Genomic DNA, 17,988 nt, shown 5'->3' on the forward strand with positions numbered 1-17,988 from the left:
TCAACTTTTCTTTTACTTTTTATATTTTCAAATTTGAAATACTTTTCCTCTTTTATTTTTGAAACTGACTTAGAAGAAGGTGAAAAAAGCTGCACAAAATGCCAAAAATTATATACCAACCTTTCTAGTATTTAATCTCCCTTTGATGCACCATAAACCAAAAGGCCATGAAAAGGGTTGAAAGAAAAAACTTTTCTAGGAAGTCTCCTTCTTCCTCCCTTGGGAATCAAGGAGACTCTTTTGAGTCCTCCAATATGAGAACTCTTCGACGACCACGACGTCTTGATAGTCTTTTGTCAGATATAAGCTTAAAATCATCCATGGTTAGGCCTTATGTCCGATCCAAATTACCTAGACTTCGATGGACACCTGATCTTCACAGGTGCTTTGTGCATGCGGTCGAAAGGCTAGGAGGAGAAGACAGTAAGCTTTCTATATTTCCAAATATCAACACTATCGTTGTTATGATAATTCTATCTAAGAAAGAAAATCCATCACCTCTTGAAATGGTTCATTAATTTTACCCGTCTAATTTTTTTTTTTTTTAAATGTCATTTTAATTATGAGTATCGATTTTTAGGAGCTACTCCCAAGATGATTTTACAAATCATGGATGTAAAAGGTCTTTCCATATCTCACATTAAGAGTCATCTTCAGGTTAGGAACAATCTTTCCCTTGTTAAAATTATCACTTCCAAGTTTGGGGTTTTCTTCATACACACTACATAGTTGTCTAAAAGCTTTATTTTTTCTAATGGACAGATGTACAGAAGCATGAAGCACGAGCAAATTGTTCAAGGTATTACATCTACATTATTAATCCATGGCCACCCTCTCCATTGTAGGGTTTCAATGTTTTAATTTTTATTTTTTTTTCTAGAACTTTTTATTTTATTTATTTATACTAGAAAAATTAATACTTTAGGTATTGTTGCCAACTAAATGCTTCATATCATCCCCTTCTCTTTTATGTATCATCAATGAATGCATTAAATGAATAATAATTATTTCCATTAATTGATTTTAATAATTGTCTATTTATGAAGAATATAAATTAAGAGGCCTGTCACTGAATTAATTCTCTTCATGAAGGGTCTTATTTTACCCTTTTTCTAGTTAAAAAATTTGATGTATATTATCACTTTGAAGATTATAATTTTCTTATTGCAGAAGCGGGTGAGGCAGCGAAGATAAATGAAGAGATGCTGGTCAACTCAGGGAGAAATTACTTGTGTCCTAATCATTATCGTGTGGAAAATGGATGGATGAATAACAATGGATTCCCATATCAAAGTCATGGAACTGGTTATATGCGAGGCCTTGCTCTCAATAATCCGACCATCCCACCACAATGGTTTGTGGATTTTCCTTCTCTCTCTCTCTCTCTCTTTATATTTGGATGGAATTTTGTAGGGAGAAGAAGCAAGAGACTGAATTTTCCTTCTCTCTCTCTCTCTCTCTCTTTATATTTGGATGGAATTTCGTAGGGAGAAGAAGCAAGAGACTGGGGTTGGAACTAGCGTGATGGGTCATGATCAGTCACTACCATATCGACAGGAGGCAGGGAAAGGGATGCAACTGAAGCTAAGTTCTTACATAATGTTCAATGATCTTCTCAAGAGTTCCAAAGCTTCCCAAGTAAATTTCTATCTCATTCCCTGGACTCTATATATAGTTCCTTCCAAAACCCTTGATTACAAACCACATACATATTGTTTCAGGAGAGCAAAGCGAAGGGGAAGGCCTGGGCGGATGTTTTGGGGTGCAAGAGTAGTAATGGTGATTATAGATATGGAGATTCGTCCAAGGCTGCAGAGAAGAAGGCTGATGGGAATGATAAAGATGAGAATGGTATCTCTCTTGAGCTGACTCTTGGATAACATGATGACATGCATAACCACCATACTCACAATTTAGAAAGCTTGACAATAATCATCAATGGGCAGCACATATTATTGAGCTGAGTTTTGAGCTCTGTCCAGCTGATCATCTATGGGGTTTTAATTTATTCCAACCAGATGGAATGCTCCTTTTTTCTTTTTCTTTTTCTTTTTTCTAATAATTTGTATGGTTTTGGTCTGAAATGTGGAACAAATTGAAATTGGTGAACCATATGTTGTTAGTATATATATAAATATGAAACTTCTCTTTTTTATTTGTCTTTGTTATGGCTGGTTTGTGTGGATCAATTGCTCTCCCAACATACATGTGTACTGGTAGGTAAATGAAATGAATAGGCAGGAATTTCACTGCCATAACTGCATTGAAATGCCGGGATCAAAAAGGATGTGCACAGAAAGAGTTTAATGATCATATCGTTATGAGATTCAACTGGAGTCAGATTGAATCTTCACTACACCACCCAAAATGTCGGTAACTTCGACATTGTACCTTCACCGTATATGAATTGAAGATAGAAATTAATTAATAGCATGAACCCCACATCTGACAGAACCTAAGGAGGGTCTGGATTAATTCATGAAGTTTTGGTGATTATAAAGAGTTCATAAATGAAATGTTTCACATGGTTGATAATTTTTATTACTAAGCAGTTCCTAGCCCCATTGGAATATATAGCAAAAAAGATGGAAATTAAGCATAAGCAAAAAAGAAGGGATTCCTACATATAGAGTGTCACATCCATCAAACAGCTAAAAAGAGAATTAATTACTTTCCAAAAGTTGAATTGTGGCCATGGCAAGGTGGTCCAACTTTTTCTTTCATCCTGTGAAAATATGGCTGCCACTAGGCCCTTCTTGTATTCATTCATATCTCTTTCCTGCAACAACCTCGCCTACAATGTATCTAAGTGATTAATGCACCCAATTAGGGTTCATCAGTTTTACTCTTACATCAATTTTATAGAAAAATGGTGGAGAAGAATTAATGTTGAGTGAAAAATTTTAGAAAGATATTCTTAAGTACTGAAAATGCAATTGACAACCTTGAGGTGGTGGTTGATCATCGAAATGGGGTGGGTCTCCTTTTGCGTAGAGGCAGTTGGCTGTATTAACTGTCCAAGCATGGATTGTAGATGATAAGGCTGGTAAATTTAAATTCTTCTCAACTGCTTCCTTCTTCGGTTTTTAATTCTCAAACCTCTATATATTCTCTACTTCTGAATGCCACTTATCATACCAGAAAAGTTTTATCAGTTGTATATTTTCTTATATGTACACTGATGAATACTAAGTGTGTAGCTGTTCTAGTGCTTCTTGGTGCAGTACTTATTTGCACCATTGATGCTAGGAGGCTTGTGAGGGGGAAGGGTGATCTTGTTGAGCAGAAGATATTCTTCCACAAGCTTCCTGGCTGCGGTGGCGGCATTGGGGGCGGTGGGGGTGTGGGCTTTGGTGGGGGCATAGGCAAAGGCGGGGGAGCTGGATTTGGTGGTGGTGGAGGATTTGGTGGGGGTGGTGGTGGAGGACTAGGTGGTGGTGGTGGACTAGGTGGTGGATCTGGTTTTGGAGGTGGAGCTGGGGGTGGGCTTGGCAAAGGAGGAGGAGGAGGGTTTGGTGGAGGTGTTGGAGGTGGACTGCCTTGAAAGTTCACAATCTTAATTTGTCTCCAACCTATATATGATGCTAGTTTATCAATCAACATTGTGCTGAAGTTAGGAGTCTCTTGCAAGTTCTTTACTATGATGATGTTTGTTCGTTGTGTCCAGTACTGTTTGGTTCTGTTAAGTATGGGAATGTTGAAATAAATTCTTCTCTCCTATTATTCTTATATATGTGCCTTGAGTAGCAGTAGTAGGACTGAATAAATGATGAGACTAGCCATGAGAAAATGCATGAGATTATGGTGTTTGTATACATAACATGCAGTTGTGACACAATTAAGTAATGGCCGATGATGTATTGGACCCCTTCTGCTTAGCAGTTGGGTTGTTTGATTAATAAATATGGTGTTTCTTGTCATGAATCTCCTTGTAATAAGCTTCAACAATTTACCCAATCTCTACTTCAAAATTAATTTTCTGTAACTGAACACTTCATTTGGATTAATTTCAAAAAGTAGCATGGAATGAAAAACTAAAAAGGAATTTGATTAGTAACAAAGAATAAAATATGAAAGAAGATGAGATATAATGAACAACAATTGCATGAAGAACCTAAGAATTGATGTTAGACGTTTCACAAACTAGCAAGCTTGGTGGAGGTGGTTGAAGGGCCTGAAAGGGTTGAATATTTGGCTAAGAAGAACAGATCATCGCTTTCTTGGCATTAATTTTTTGATAAATATAGAAAGGAGTAAGGGGCGCCACAGCCAATTTTTTGCTGGACAGCCAAGCAAGACCATGAGGAAGCTTAATAAATTAGGTCAATTTCTCTCTCATACATCTGATAGACATAAATATTTTAGGAAAGGGTCCCAAGACATTTAATTATATGACTCTTCAATTTTAGAATAAAATATTTACTCTCCTCCTTGATGTAACAATACACAAACAATCAAAAATCAGGCTTGAGGGGCAGTGCACATGTCTATGATTCCATGTTTTCATGCCTACATCAATATGATCACTTAATACTACCTGTTGAAATTCCCACAAGTACACCATATATATGAACAGCTATTCTTAGCCACATGGAGCTAAGCTATATATATTCCCCACTTGGAGATTTTAAAACTCAAATAAAAGGATCTAGAATGCTTAAGTGGGAGTGGTTAGTTAGTACCAGATGATTAGAAGGTTAATGATGTACCCAGCTCTCTGGTTAGGTTCAATGAAGGATAAATGATTAATTTTGACAGTATTATTACGAGAAGAAACAATTTTGCTGATGCAGTTTTTGGCTTGCATTTCTTTCTCTCATATGTTGATGGTGCCTTTCTAGTTCATTGCGTGTTTGGATGAAGAGAATCTAGATAGCTTAGCAAAACATATGAATATTACAAACACAAGTGGAGAAGACAAACTCTGCCATGAAAGAAATTTAATTAATCAAATTTAGTTAATTTCATTTATATCAAACTCAATAACCATGGTAAGAAGAAAATTTTCCATTTCCTACAGCAGAAAAGGAGCCATGTCCTTCTCCCGGACAAAGAAAAAGGACATTAATTGGGTCTAGCATTGATGAATACCTTAATGAAGGATATCTAATTTCTTAGATAGCTACAAGAGGCAGTAAGTGTCATGGTCCCCGCCATCCAAGTAACGGTACAGTAAATAATTCGAACCTTGATATATAGGACTTGTCTTTGTTACAGTAGGGAACGACATTGGGGCTCAAGAATCAAATAGATTAATTCATCATTCATCTCTTAGGTGGTTGGATATGGCAGGATTGCATGGTGTAAAATGTTGGATTGTAAAGTCTGAATCGGTTTTGACGCACTATATATATAGGGGATGTTAGATTTGAATAATAAGTTTGTCCTAGTATATTTTATGTCTTCATATTAAAAAGAAAAAAAAAAGTGTGTGACTGCAATTGAAAGGAGTGACGGTTTTTACCACTATAACTTTTCATCTTCATTTGATATGGTTAATGGATTCTTTAAATATTGGTGTGTTCTATGGCCGTATATAGAAATCATATCGAAATCAGGCCTTTCATTATTTTTGCTCATGTGTGGGATTGGGTTAACACAAAACCAGAGTGCAACTGTCCTCTCTACTACTGATGATTACATATAAAATTTTATGATTAGTGGGGCCTTGACAATCCAATGTGGTGGTAGGTGTGATTTGAGGGTTGGCCCCAATATTACGATACTCCATTCCACTTGCTTAGTTGGTGTGCTAATCGAAATGGTGGCATGCAGAATATTACGGGTAAGAAACGTATATATTTTGTATGCTGATAGCCATGGAAAACACCGGAACAAAGCAACAAAATAATACTAAGTAGATTGCTTTCTGAAATTAAGTGAATAGCTAGCCACATGTCATGCTAGCTGCGAATGGACATTCTGTGGTGGCTTCCACAACTCCTGAGGACCCAATTCTATAATCAGAATGACAGACCAGACTCCATAAATGAACAAAATAAGACATGGATTTGTAGCACATTTTGATTGTTTTTTTGTGTAGTGTAATGGGCCTCTCCCTCCCCCCCAACTCTTGGGTATGTCATGGGTCTAGAATCATGATCACCAACTCCACCATCTCTTGTTGATTATTATTGTAAAGAATTCTCTAGTAGTTTTCGACTGTTCGCAATCATTTCGGGTTTTGATTGTTTTTTAATGGTGTTTTTGTCGGCGAAGGTTGACCAGATTATGATATTACCATGTACGTAGACTTAAGACTTGTCATTCATATCATTGCTTATTCGTGGCTGTTTAATGTAGAACACTGTAGTATTGAACTTACGCCAGTAACTGGGAGAGATGATATGAGTGTGGTTGCGGGTTTAAATAGAAGAGGGCATGGAGAGGAGGACATGAAGCAAGTGGAGAACATGGGAACTTGTGCTAAGTTTGTGTGTAGAGCTCTTCTTCTTTTGAGCGTTGTTGTTGGGTTGAGTGATAAAGTATATGGTTATGGGGAGGAGGAGGAGGATGAGGGCCGCTTTGGAGGCCCAAATGGCTGGAGGTTCAATGATGATTATTGCCGGGGTTGGAGGGGCTGTGAAAGTTTCTATGGCCGAGGTGGTAGAGGGGTTGGTGCAGCGGGTGGTGGTGGTGGTGGCGGTGGAGGAGGAGGAGGAGATGGTGGGGGAGATGGGCATGGGGAAGGACATGGTTCTGGAGAGGGCAAGAGTGGTGATGGGGGAGGCTTTGGCGGTGGAGGTGGAGGTGGTGGTGGTGGTGATGCAGGTGGTGGTTCTGGTAATGGTGAAGGTTTTGGGGCTGGGATTGGTGTAGGTGGGAGTGGTGGTGGTATTGCAGGAGGAGGAGGAGCAGGAGGAGGTGGTGGTGGAGGAGGAGGAGGTGGTGAAGGCTCCGGTCATGGAAGTGGATATGGTGCCGGTGGGGGTGGGGGTATTAAAAGCGGAACTTCTGGTGGCTTCGGTGGTGGTGGTGGAGGAGGAGGAGGTGGTGAAGGCTCCGGTCATGGAAGTGGATATGGTGCCGGTGGGGGTGGGGGTATTAAAAGCGGAACTTCTGGTGGCTTCGGTGGTGGTGGTGGAGGAGGAGGAGGCTCTGGAGGTGGTGGCAGCAACAACACAGATGGAGTTGGTTTTGGACATGGTAGTGGATATGGTGCAGGTGCCGGTTTTGGAGCTGGTAATGAAGGTGGATTCACAGGGAATCAAGGCTTTGCAGGAGGAGGAGGAGGAGGTGGTGGTGAAGGTGAAGGAGGTGGTGGGTATGGTTCTAGAGGAGGGTATGGACACGGGAGTGGGTTTGGTGGAGGAGCAGGTGGTAGTGACACAGGTGGAGGAGGAGGAGGAGGAGGAGGCAGCGGTGGCGGTGGCGGAGGGTCAAGTGGAGGGTCTGGCCATGGAGAGGGTTTCGGTGCAGGTGGAGGCTTTGATGCGAGTGGTAGAGGAGGAAGAGAAGCCGGGAATGGTGGGATTGGCATGGGATTTGGGATGGGCATTGGCTTCGGATTTGGAATGGGAAGCGGCGGCGGCCATGGGGTGGAAGATAGTACTGGCAATACTCACCCCTAATAAACTACCCCTCTGTCATCATCAGCATCATCAGCATCATCATCATCTCTCATAAGTCATATATATTGTCATTTACATATATGCCTGAACCAATTCTCTCCTTCAAAATATAATGTATCAACACTCCCATTTCATATTATATCATATGATTATCATTATCATTTACTTTTATATAAATGATAATTAATTACTTCATTATCATTTAAAAATAAAGTCTTAATTATCAATTGAAACTTTAATTCAAAAATGAAACTTTATTGACAATTAAGATTTCATTTTTTAGTTGAAATCTCAATTAGCATTCGGGATTTTAGGTTAAAAAATAAAGTCTTAATTGAAACTTCGTTTTTAAAAAGAAGACTTAATTGTCAATTGAGATATAAATTTAAATTTTTTTAAAAAAATAATTAATGATATGGTGATATGGTTCCTACCTTGCAATAAAATGACTATTTTGAATATAAGTTTGATAAAGTGGTTAAATTTATTTATTTTCATAAAAGGACTATTTTGGCAAAAAAAAACTCATTTATTTGCATTATTATTGAGTAATTATTACCTAATAATTTTAAATTTTAGGTCAATTTGAAATACATTATTAATCATTGAGCCCTGGGTTAATTTTAGGGAACTTAAAATATGGGATTATTTGATTAAAAAAGATGAAATAATATAAAGTTAAAAAATAATAATAATTCCTACCATATTTGAATTTAAAAAGTAATTGTTTTTAATATAAATATCCTTTAATATTTGAATTATTTTTATATAAGTTTTAGAAGAGATAACTATTTTTATAAGAGATGAATGGTATTGTCAAAATGACTCATTTTGTAGGGTCAAATATGTGAAGGGTTAGATTCGTAAATTTATAGATTATTTTATATTCGTAATCAAATAACCCTAAAATATAATCTATTTTAAGAAAAAGTAAATTTTTTAACGGAAAGAGTTTATTTTTATTTATAGAGTTTTTTGAAATTAAACTCTTATTCTTAAGTTGGATTTCAAACTCAATGGGCCGAGGGCACTAAGGCCAGGCCCAACATCGTACTAGGTCAGCCCAGCCCAGCCCACAGGGACACAGAAACAAAGATGACAAACGCCTCCCTCACCCGCCCTAGAGTAATTTCACTTGCTTCCTTCTTTCTGAATCTCTCCCTCGCTGAGTCGACTCACTGAGTCAGCCCTCAGCAACCAACAATGGCGGACGTAGTGCAGTATAGGCTGGAGCGCATGGTCAACGAGCTCGATGACCTCGAGCGAAGAGGCGTCTTCAGCCGCCGGGAAATTGCCGAAATCGTGAAGCAGAGGAGGAAGTTTGAGTACAGGCTGAAGCGTCCGAGTCCGCTCAAGCAAGACTATCTGGCCTATATCGAGTACGAGAAGCAGCTGGACTCACTCCGCCGTCTCCGCAAGAAGTCGGTGGCGCGGGAAGCGAAGAAGAAGACGAAGAAGTCCGTCTCTGATTTCGCCGGCGTTTCGAGGATTTTGGAGATTTATCAGTTGGCAGTGATGAGGTATAAGGGCGATATTGATCTGTGGTTTCGGTATCTTGAGTTTTGCCGAGAGCGGAGGAATGGCCGGATGAAGAAGGTATTGTTTGGTTTCTTAACTTTTTCTGCTCTGCTTGGTTGCTGAGAAAAATATGGAAAAGAAAGGAGAATAATATATGGCAAATTCTTAGTCTTCATGTGTTGTAGGTGAAAGAAGAAAAGAAAAATGAATTAGGTAGCTCCACTAAACCAAGTTGCAACTTGGTGGTTATGCAATCCAAAATATGAACAATTTACAAGTTCGGATTTTTGTACTTTTTCCCTGCAACTTTTTACTTTTTACTTTTTTTTTTTTGGTTTGGTTTCTCAAAGTTTCTGCTGTGTTTGGTTGCTAAAAAAACGAAGGGAAAGAAATTAAGATGACATATAGCAAATTCTGGTTCTTCATTTTTTTCAGGAAAAAAAAAAAAAAAAGAATTAGTTGGGTTCAACTAAGCCATGGGGGAGCTTTCTGGTTCCTGGAATTTTAAATATGGACAATTTGGGAGCTCAAATTTTCTAATTTCCTTTCTTTCCATGCATATTCTCAGCATCCAAGCTAAGCCAATTTTGGGTGCTATATCTGTGGTCTTGTTTAAATATGAAATTTGAAGATGTTTGATTCCTTTTCTTGTCTTCATTTTGTTATCAGCCAAATGGACTGGTCATTCTATTAGTATGAGAAATTTGTGTCAAATGTGTTATCTGCAATCAAATTGATATCTTCTTTTCTGATCGAATTTGGCTTTATATGAGATGTCTAATGGTGGATTAATTTTAACTCAGAAAAATGTACACTAAATTAGGCAGTAGGGTCAAAGCTTTGTGAGGTTGAACTAATTGTACCATCAGTTGGTCTTGGGGTACCTATGAAAGCTAATTTTGCTGACCATTTGATACTGTGGTTAGAATCCTTAGATTGATGGCACTACTGGATCATATTGCATTTTTCAGTAAATCCTCTCTCGGATTATTATCCAACTATATCTTTATAGAGATTGGTTTTATATGCAAAGACGGAGTATCTGTTTTCCTAGGCTTGAAATCCCAAACTTAGCTCTATATCATGCTGTTGATTATTGTCCTGTTCCTGCTTCCATTCTTGGTGTCTGCAATCTTACCCAGACCAAGTTGAATGTTGAATCAAAACATGTAAAAAATTGCAAATATCCAAACTGAATAATATCATGCTGAAGGGCATTTCTAGATTTGACACAGAGGCTTCTGGTCCAATATGTAACAAGAATGCGAAATTTGAGAATGGATTCATTTCCATCTGTTTGATTCAAATGGTTTGTTGTTTTTTTCTTTTCTTTTCTTTTTTAAAATTATTATTGGAGGAATATCATAGTTTTTCTTTCTTCCTCTTGAATTTTTTGCAGGTTCTTGCTCAGGTAATTAGGTTTCATCCAAAGGTTCCAGGAGTTTGGATTTATGCTGCAGCTTGGGAGTTTGACCATAATTTAAATGCCACAGCTGCACGTGCTCTCATGCAGAGCGGGCTGAGAGTATGCCCAACTTCAGAAGATCTTTGGGTAGAGTATCTTCGGATGGAACTGACATACCTTAATAAGTTAAAAGCTAGAAAGGTGGCTCTTGGAGAAGACGAAGGAACCCTGATCAATGACCACAGAGATGCTGATGAAAAGCAGTGGAGAGAGGAAAACAAAGATTTATTTATGTCCCTGGATGAGGAAAGAGGGAGTAGGGATGTATCAAATGGACAAAATGAGGAGTCAAAGAAGAAATCAGATATGTTTCAGGAGCAAGGTTTGAGCATTCTTCGCACTATATACAGTGGTGCAGTAGAAGCCATCCCTTCTAGATTCAGCCTGAGAACACAATTTTTTGAGATATTGGAAGCAATAAATTTAGCAGGCTCAAAAGAAATGCAAAAGGAGATACTGAGTGACATGAAAAGAGATTTTTCAGCAGAACCAGAATACTGGGACTGGCTCGCAAGACTTGAAACTATTGATTCTGAAAGCACACAAGAAAGAGGTACAGATATCGTGCCTTCTCAGTTGCAAAAGGCAGTTCAGGTAGGAATCCATGTGAACTAGTGACCTACTATGAATTTTTGTGTGCATAATAGTTCTTATTAGTTGTGATTTTATTCCACTGATGCATACCTGTTGTTGTGCCACAAGGCATTTCATGCAAAATAATCCGTTCATTCATGAGCATAAGAAGATTACTGATCAAAATGGATGTTAACTGCTCCAAGAAAATCATTGAACACAATTTAGCGGATGCTAAAATCATGTTCATTGAGCAATTAGATGTAAATCTGAGCATTGATAAGCTTTATTATCCCATGTATGCATGCATATCTATGGGCCTTTCAAATAATCATGTTGAACATGTTATCCTGTTAAGGGAGCATGTTGATTCCTATATATTATTTCGCTACTCTTTTATTGTTTACAGTTTGATGGCACACGACAATTGTAATATCTTTAATCACAGATTGAAGTTTTATTCAACATGTACCTTGAACCCTCTAATGATAATCTTGCTTGTTCTGTTACATGTAGGTTTATGAGGAGGCTTTAAAATTTTTGCCTTCAGCAGTGATGTTTAATCTGTACACAAAGTTCCTAATGGATGCTATTGTTTCCAGAGAAAAAACCAAAAATTCTGAACCATTTAGTACCTCTGAACATACAGTAGGTTCTCTTTCACATCTCTTGATGGTGTATGAAAAGGCTGAAAATATGGGTTGCCTTACTGAGGATCTTGCTTGCCAACATGTTTCACTCTACTTGCAACTTGGGAAATTGGATGAAGCCAGAAAGCTGGCAGAAAAGTTTTGCAATGGAAAATTTTCAGGGGCAGTACATTTATGGCTTTTAAGGGTTTCAGTGGAGATGAAATATGTCACAAGGAAATGTCCTTCTCCAAGCAAGGCTGATTTGCTGTCCATCTTTGAACTCCTGAGGAATATTTTGACAAAAGTGGCCATCTCAGAAGCTGAGGGCTTGTGGCTTATGGTATGCAATCCATATTCTAATTTTATCCTGAAATATTGTTAAACAGGGCATTTTATTCTTGTTTACATCCTAGTCTTTGGTTCTAACCCACTGTGAATTGCTGTTTGCTGTGAGCTTTGTTAAATTATGTTGGGGTCTGGCGGTACTGCAGTCAATCTGAATTATGCAATGTAGATTTCACAAAACCACATACTCTTTACCAATCTTGAAAAGCATAAAATTTTATTCTTCGAGGTCATCAATTAATTATCTTTAAGAGATTGGTGGAGATTCTGAACTACGTGTACTGTTTATATTTGACATGAGTTTGCTGAACATATACTGCCACATTGATGGAATACAGTCATAAGCAAAGTGATTTTGAAGCATAAGGCCTTAAATCTTGATAACAAAATGGACATCAGAGTTCTAGACACATGGAAACATCAAACTTCTCAATATTGACAACAATTTGGAAAAAGAATGACTAAAGTTAGTAAGAAAACCTGGAAATTCAATATGAAACTTTGTTGAATGCTAATAGAGATAGAACTTCATTCTTTATGCAAAGTATTACATATTAAATGCATGCATGATAAGGACTATTAAGCATATTTTCATTTTATATGTCCCACAATAAAATACAACCTATTTTTCATCAGAAGTGTAATAAAGCCTGAGACAAACTGCTTGGAATTATGGGGTTTGGATATCTCCCACTTGGGCAAATGAGAGGAAAAGAGATCCTGACCAAGAAGATATCTCCACTTGCTCTATGATAATTAAGATCAACGACTGAATGTCAAAGTCTTTCCTGGCTAAACGTTGATTCTCCGGACCTATGTCTGAGACTATTTGTCTTGAAGTATGCAGGCCTTTTTCCATTCCTTTGAGCTGTTGCATAGTGCTTCAGAGTATTTTGATTCATTATGTCCTCGAATGAAAATTGTGGTCAGAATTCTTTGATCATTTCAAGATTCTATTTCCCCAATGATGAATTTTAATAGGCATTTAATCCTCCCTTTGGATACTGTGTTTGCATGGTTGGGCTAAGCTTATCTTTCTTCCAATTAGTGATATAATTTTGATGTCGATACAATACATGCACATTACACACATGAATGTACATACCTATATACATATATTTGGTAAACTATTCCGAGTATCAAGCTCCAACACCCCAATTTAATCCCTACCCCTCCCTCCCCAATATTAGTCAGTCACCTTTGTACTAAAGACCATCTAAACAATGGAAATTTGTTATTGCAGGCCCTCAAATTCTTCTCAAATCACAAGCATTTTTTTGACAAGCTTGTGGATATATCCCTGGTTTCATTGGCTAAAGATGGTGGCAGTGAAAATGGATTCTGCCTCTCTTCTGCTATTGTAAACTTCGTTCTTCAGAAGGATGGAATTCAGTCTGCAAGAGAGATGTATAAGCGGTATGTTTAAAGGATTTCATCAAAGCCATAATTGCACTGTTTTTATTGATAATAGATCATAAGCCATTGGTTTTTTCAGAAAGAAATAGTGCACTGATATGCTAAACTAGTGAAAGTATCGTTACTCTTAATAGCTGTACTTAGTCCTATTTGGAAGTTGCTTATATTCTATCCTGTTTCAAGTGCAGGTTTCTTGCTTTACCTCGGCCAGGTCTTCCAATGTATAAAATTTGCATTGAGTTGGAATTGAACCTTGCAGCAATCAATGATAAAGATTGCCTCGTAAATGCCAGGAAGTTATTCGAATCAGCGCTTACGACTTATGACCAAGATATCAACCTGTGGCAAGATTATTATTCTATGGAGATTAAGGTAAAACTTTTATCTGCTTTACCTCCAGAAAAATAAAATTCGTCAAAATGGATTATGCCTTTTGAACCTTTATAATGAAACAAATCTAAAATGCAGTGAACTTGTCTTAAGGACAACAGCCCCAACCGGTTAAACACAAAATTTGAGTCTCAAATATAAGTTCATTTTTTAAAGCAATTGAAAACTAGACTTACAAAAAAAATCATTTTAAATTCTTTTTGGAGAACTGTTTTAAAAAACATTGCCAAAAAGCCTTGGTTTCATTGTCCCCATTAGTTACAAATTTGCGTTTGTTCTCACGCTCATTATTTATGCTCTCCATGATATGTTGGATGTTGAACTCATCTTCAACATCATATTTGGCTGAAATTTCTCAACAATCTACAGATGGGTACATCAGAAACAGCAGCTGCTGTCCATTGGCGGGCACGGAAGAAGCTGAAAGATGCTGCTGCTCTCATTGGTCCCGCTCAGCTGTGAAGGAGTTCCTTATATAGGACTCACTTGCAATTTTGGCTTGTCTAATTTCTTTATTGATCCAAATGTATTAGAGAAACAAAGCAGATGAATATGAGTAATATTAGTTCATTCCTTACCATACCATCCTTTTCTCTGCGTTATTATATTTTCTGTTGCTAACTTTGTAGCTTTTGGGGAGAAAAAGAAGAGGAAAACCAGAAGGAAGAAAATGGAGGAGCAACATAAAACTGGGAATTTAACACTAAAAACACGAACAAATGAGAAGGGCATCTGCAAAGATAACTTGCACCTCAACAGGCGGTGAATATATGATATTTGCATCATCCGTGTTAAAACTGGGATTGAACCCCGATTATTGCAAATGGGAAGAAACTTATCATCCAAATATTAACAAACATTCACATGTATTATGAAGGGATTTTCGCAAAAAAAATTCGGAGTTGCTTGATCTTATGCTACACTGATTTACAATCATCGGTTCGCCAAACCCGAGATCCAAGGAAAATCCTTCATATTGAATCACAGGATTAGACTCTTGGCCACTGTGGACTCACTACCTGCACATGGAAACAAATTAATCAGATGTATCTTAAACCTAAGTTCAAAAAGAAACCTGTGTTCCCATATCTTCAAGCCCTACCAACTCAAATATGCTCTCTAACTACAATCCACTCCTTGGGGGGCGCACATGGACATTGGGTTCATATTCGTCTACAAAGCTTACTTTGTAATATATAAAACAAAAAATTGATCAATCAGAAATAGAAAAATGGCTGACGGGCCCTCTGTTCTCATTGTTCCTCTGTAGCTCAAGTTCATCTTGATCATATGCAATCTGTGCCATGAATCATTAAAAATGTAAGAAAGCTCAACTAACCTCAAGTGTGCTAAACACTAATCGCATTCTACTAGCAACAACAGATGGTTCCTCGGCACTTCCCACCACTGCCATCTGCTCCAGTTGAAGAGTCTTTACTGGAAGCCTGTGGTAAGCACATGAAAGTAGAAAGCAGATGGGTGAGTCTCCATAAGCAATTTTTTACAGCTTGGAAATTTCAACTTCCTTCAGTTCTACTAAGAGCTGCATTGGAGGGGTCAAGTGAAACTAAACAGAGTTTTTCCAGGCATGGGGTAATAATTGTGTGCTTCAAAGATGATTCAAGTAATCTTTCATATAACAGGAATCACAACCTTAGAAACAAAAACAAGTTTCAAATTCTTCGACCCCAAGTGCAAACAATGATGCAAGTCCTTAAAGTGATAATGATGTCTAATTCACGAGTACTCAACTCATACTTGGTTCAATGAGTAAACATGAATAAAATTTGCATCCACAAAGATGTTATAGTTGTGCACACTGCTCGATTTGAGAGTTTGACAGAAACTCACCATGCCATTCCTTTCACATAATACGCATTTGCTATGAGAGCACAAAAGCCTTTCCACTGCAGCCTTATTTCATCTGACACAGGAGGTGTAGATGACCATCTAACTATAGTTGGTTGTGGTGTACACAAGATGGTGATGAATATAATGCTCAACCAAAGAATACACTCATCAATCTGCATTGTGAAATTGAGAAAATTGGATTACAAATTCTAATCCATTCAGCAAAATTTCATGGCCATCGATAATCATGTAGGTAATGCCTAATATCAGAAAGAGTACAGTTTCCATTGCCAAATTGTAATATATAACCCTTCCGATTAAGCAATACCAAAATGACTGAAACTTTGAAGATCAGAAGCATTGATTGTGTACAATCACAAAAGAAATCCAGAAACAAGAGGAATTTGAACATCAGTCAAAAACTCTGTTTCAAGGGGCCCTTGTCTTTTTGGTATATACTAAAAATGTTTGTAGATAGATTTATTCGTCTATATAGAAATGTTCCTCACCCCTTTCATGAAATGAGGTTTCCCATGCTCCTACTGTTTTTTCCGATAAAAAATAAAAAATTGCTTCCACTGTTTTTGAAGGATACTTCACAATCTGATAAACCTAACCAATATTACCAAGTCACCATGTATGAAACTTGAATTTATCGAATTGTTCAGCTAGGTAAGAGTGACTAACCTCCTCGGAGAAAATCTTGGACTTCAAACTAGTGCTGCCACCATAACTCTGCATTGCTTCAATTTCAAAACCAGATTCCTTCATCTCTGTTAGTTCTTTCCTTAATCCTTCATCAGTGCACCCCAATGCATACGCATTCACCCCAGCACTGATGAACTCCTGAGCATCAGCAACCAAATGAGTAAACAGAGAATGCCTAAAAGATTCAAGAAACAAAAAATTCTATGCAGTAACAGATCAAATATACTTTTAGGTTGTCACCTCCTCCTCTGTCAACAACATTCCTGTATCGCCTAAACAAGCTGATTGCTATATTGCGTGATGATCGATACTCATCCTCAGATGAAATTGAATCATGCATCCGGCACTATAACAGTTACAGAAAGAGAACACATTGAAGTTTGGACACCAATTAGAAATCCAAAGTTAACTGAAAATACCAGGAGAAAGAAAAAAAAAATACAAATAGGGCTTCTTAGTTCTTACCAGCCATTTCTTTGAACATACTTGGTGAGATAGGTGATGGGTGTTAAGGCGATTATGGTCTCTCCAAGAAAGAGAGGAATAACACAATCTTTTGCTACAAGAACCCGAAAAATTGATGGGAGAAATTACAGTATTAAATAAGGGCTTAATATATGTAATCATGGACGGAGAGGCTTCATTCAGTGCATTGCTTTCCACAATTGAAATCACCCTCAGAGCATGTACCGTCAACATGGTTGAACCATTATACAATTACCTTCAAAACCAAGCCAAACAAGGAGAACCCAGATATTATTTAATGATTTCAAAGCCTAAGAACAAAGGTTATTGCTGGTACAGTCATGATCTGTTTGGTTACCGAGAACAAAAAAGGAGCAAAAGGCAAGGAAATTGATGACCACTCAGACATTATGTTTTACATACTAAAACAGCGTAAAAATCAAGACCCAAATCGTGATTTGCTCTTTTATTTCTCCTATTTTATCGGCGACCAAACAGGTCTTTTTTTCCAAAGAGAAGAAAAGGGACTCACCTGATTAGGGATTAGGAGCAACAATGAAATCTTCGTGATCGAGAATAGAAGAAAGAGTAACAAAAAATCTAATGCCTGTCATGACTGAGGCCACCAATATTTTGAATGGCTGCCGAGAAATTTCCTAAAATTTCGCGAGAGTTCTCATAAATTTTCTGGCCTCAACGACCAAGTGCTGGGTGTGGGGACTGATTCGGAGTTTTGTCATTTGCCGGGAAGTCCACTTCGCTTCTCAGGATTGGATTTGCTTGTTTCCAACTTCCACTCCTCGAAAACGACGCCGTTTTCGTGGTCCCTGTTGTGTACGGCCAAGTGTGCTGAAAATTTTCATAATGGGCGATTCCTTAAACCATGGATTCAGAGAATTGTTGGATAAGATTTTGTAAGCCCCTTTTATTTATTTAATTTTCTTTTAATTCTAATAGAATTTGAGATATTTTGATAGATTAGTTCAAAATATTTTAATTTTTATTTAAAATTTTAAATTATCATTTCTATAACCAATATGTAAATGTCACATAT

The 17,988-nt window shown here is 37.6% G+C and overlaps 4 protein-coding genes across 5 annotated transcripts; 3 read left to right on the forward strand and 1 right to left on the reverse strand.

Annotated features, from left to right (window-relative positions):
* Window positions 1-1,236: 1,236 nt before the first annotated feature.
* LOC117922999 lies at window positions 1,237-1,991 on the forward strand. Its single transcript, XM_034841256.1, has 3 exons — window positions 1,237-1,354; window positions 1,488-1,638; window positions 1,722-1,991. Exons 1-3 carry the CDS (start codon window positions 1,266-1,268, stop codon window positions 1,878-1,880), a joined length of 399 nt encoding a protein of 132 aa, XP_034697147.1. The 5' UTR covers window positions 1,237-1,265; the 3' UTR covers window positions 1,881-1,991.
* A 1,132-nt stretch (window positions 1,992-3,123) lies between these two features.
* LOC117923247 (glycine-rich cell wall structural protein 1-like) lies at window positions 3,124-7,571 on the forward strand. The gene is made up of 3 exons (XM_034841467.1): window positions 3,124-3,521; window positions 6,730-6,762; window positions 6,820-7,571. Exons 1-3 carry the CDS (start codon window positions 3,182-3,184, stop codon window positions 7,569-7,571), a joined length of 1,125 nt encoding a protein of 374 aa, XP_034697358.1. The 5' UTR covers window positions 3,124-3,181.
* A 1,127-nt stretch (window positions 7,572-8,698) lies between these two features.
* On the forward strand, window positions 8,699-14,495 carry LOC117923821 (U3 small nucleolar RNA-associated protein 6 homolog). Its single transcript, XM_034842289.1, has 6 exons — window positions 8,699-9,167; window positions 10,489-11,148; window positions 11,644-12,099; window positions 13,348-13,520; window positions 13,709-13,892; window positions 14,280-14,495. Exons 1-6 carry the CDS (start codon window positions 8,775-8,777, stop codon window positions 14,370-14,372), a joined length of 1,959 nt encoding a protein of 652 aa, XP_034698180.1. The 5' UTR covers window positions 8,699-8,774; the 3' UTR covers window positions 14,373-14,495.
* A 148-nt stretch (window positions 14,496-14,643) lies between these two features.
* Window positions 14,644-17,648, reverse strand: LOC117923822. Of its 2 annotated transcripts, XM_034842290.1 has the most exons (7): window positions 17,467-17,648; window positions 16,935-17,190; window positions 16,696-16,815; window positions 16,449-16,607; window positions 15,762-15,934; window positions 15,250-15,355; window positions 14,644-14,929 (listed from the first exon to the last, which is right to left on the reverse strand). In XM_034842290.1, the coding sequence occupies exons 2-7, from the start codon at window positions 17,166-17,168 to the stop codon at window positions 14,900-14,902; spliced, it is 822 nt and encodes a 273-aa protein (XP_034698181.1). In that variant the 5' UTR covers window positions 17,169-17,190; window positions 17,467-17,648; the 3' UTR covers window positions 14,644-14,899. The 2 variants fall into 2 exon arrangements, with proteins under 2 accessions (XP_034698181.1, XP_034698182.1); XM_034842291.1 differs by lacking the exons at window positions 16,935-17,190; window positions 17,467-17,648 and having other exon boundaries at window positions 16,710-16,812.
* Between the last annotated feature and the right edge of the window lie 340 nt (window positions 17,649-17,988).

This window comes from Vitis riparia, chromosome 10, assembly GCF_004353265.1.
Source record: "Vitis riparia cultivar Riparia Gloire de Montpellier isolate 1030 chromosome 10, EGFV_Vit.rip_1.0, whole genome shotgun sequence".
Lineage (NCBI taxonomy): Eukaryota > Viridiplantae > Streptophyta > Magnoliopsida > Vitales > Vitaceae > Vitis > Vitis riparia.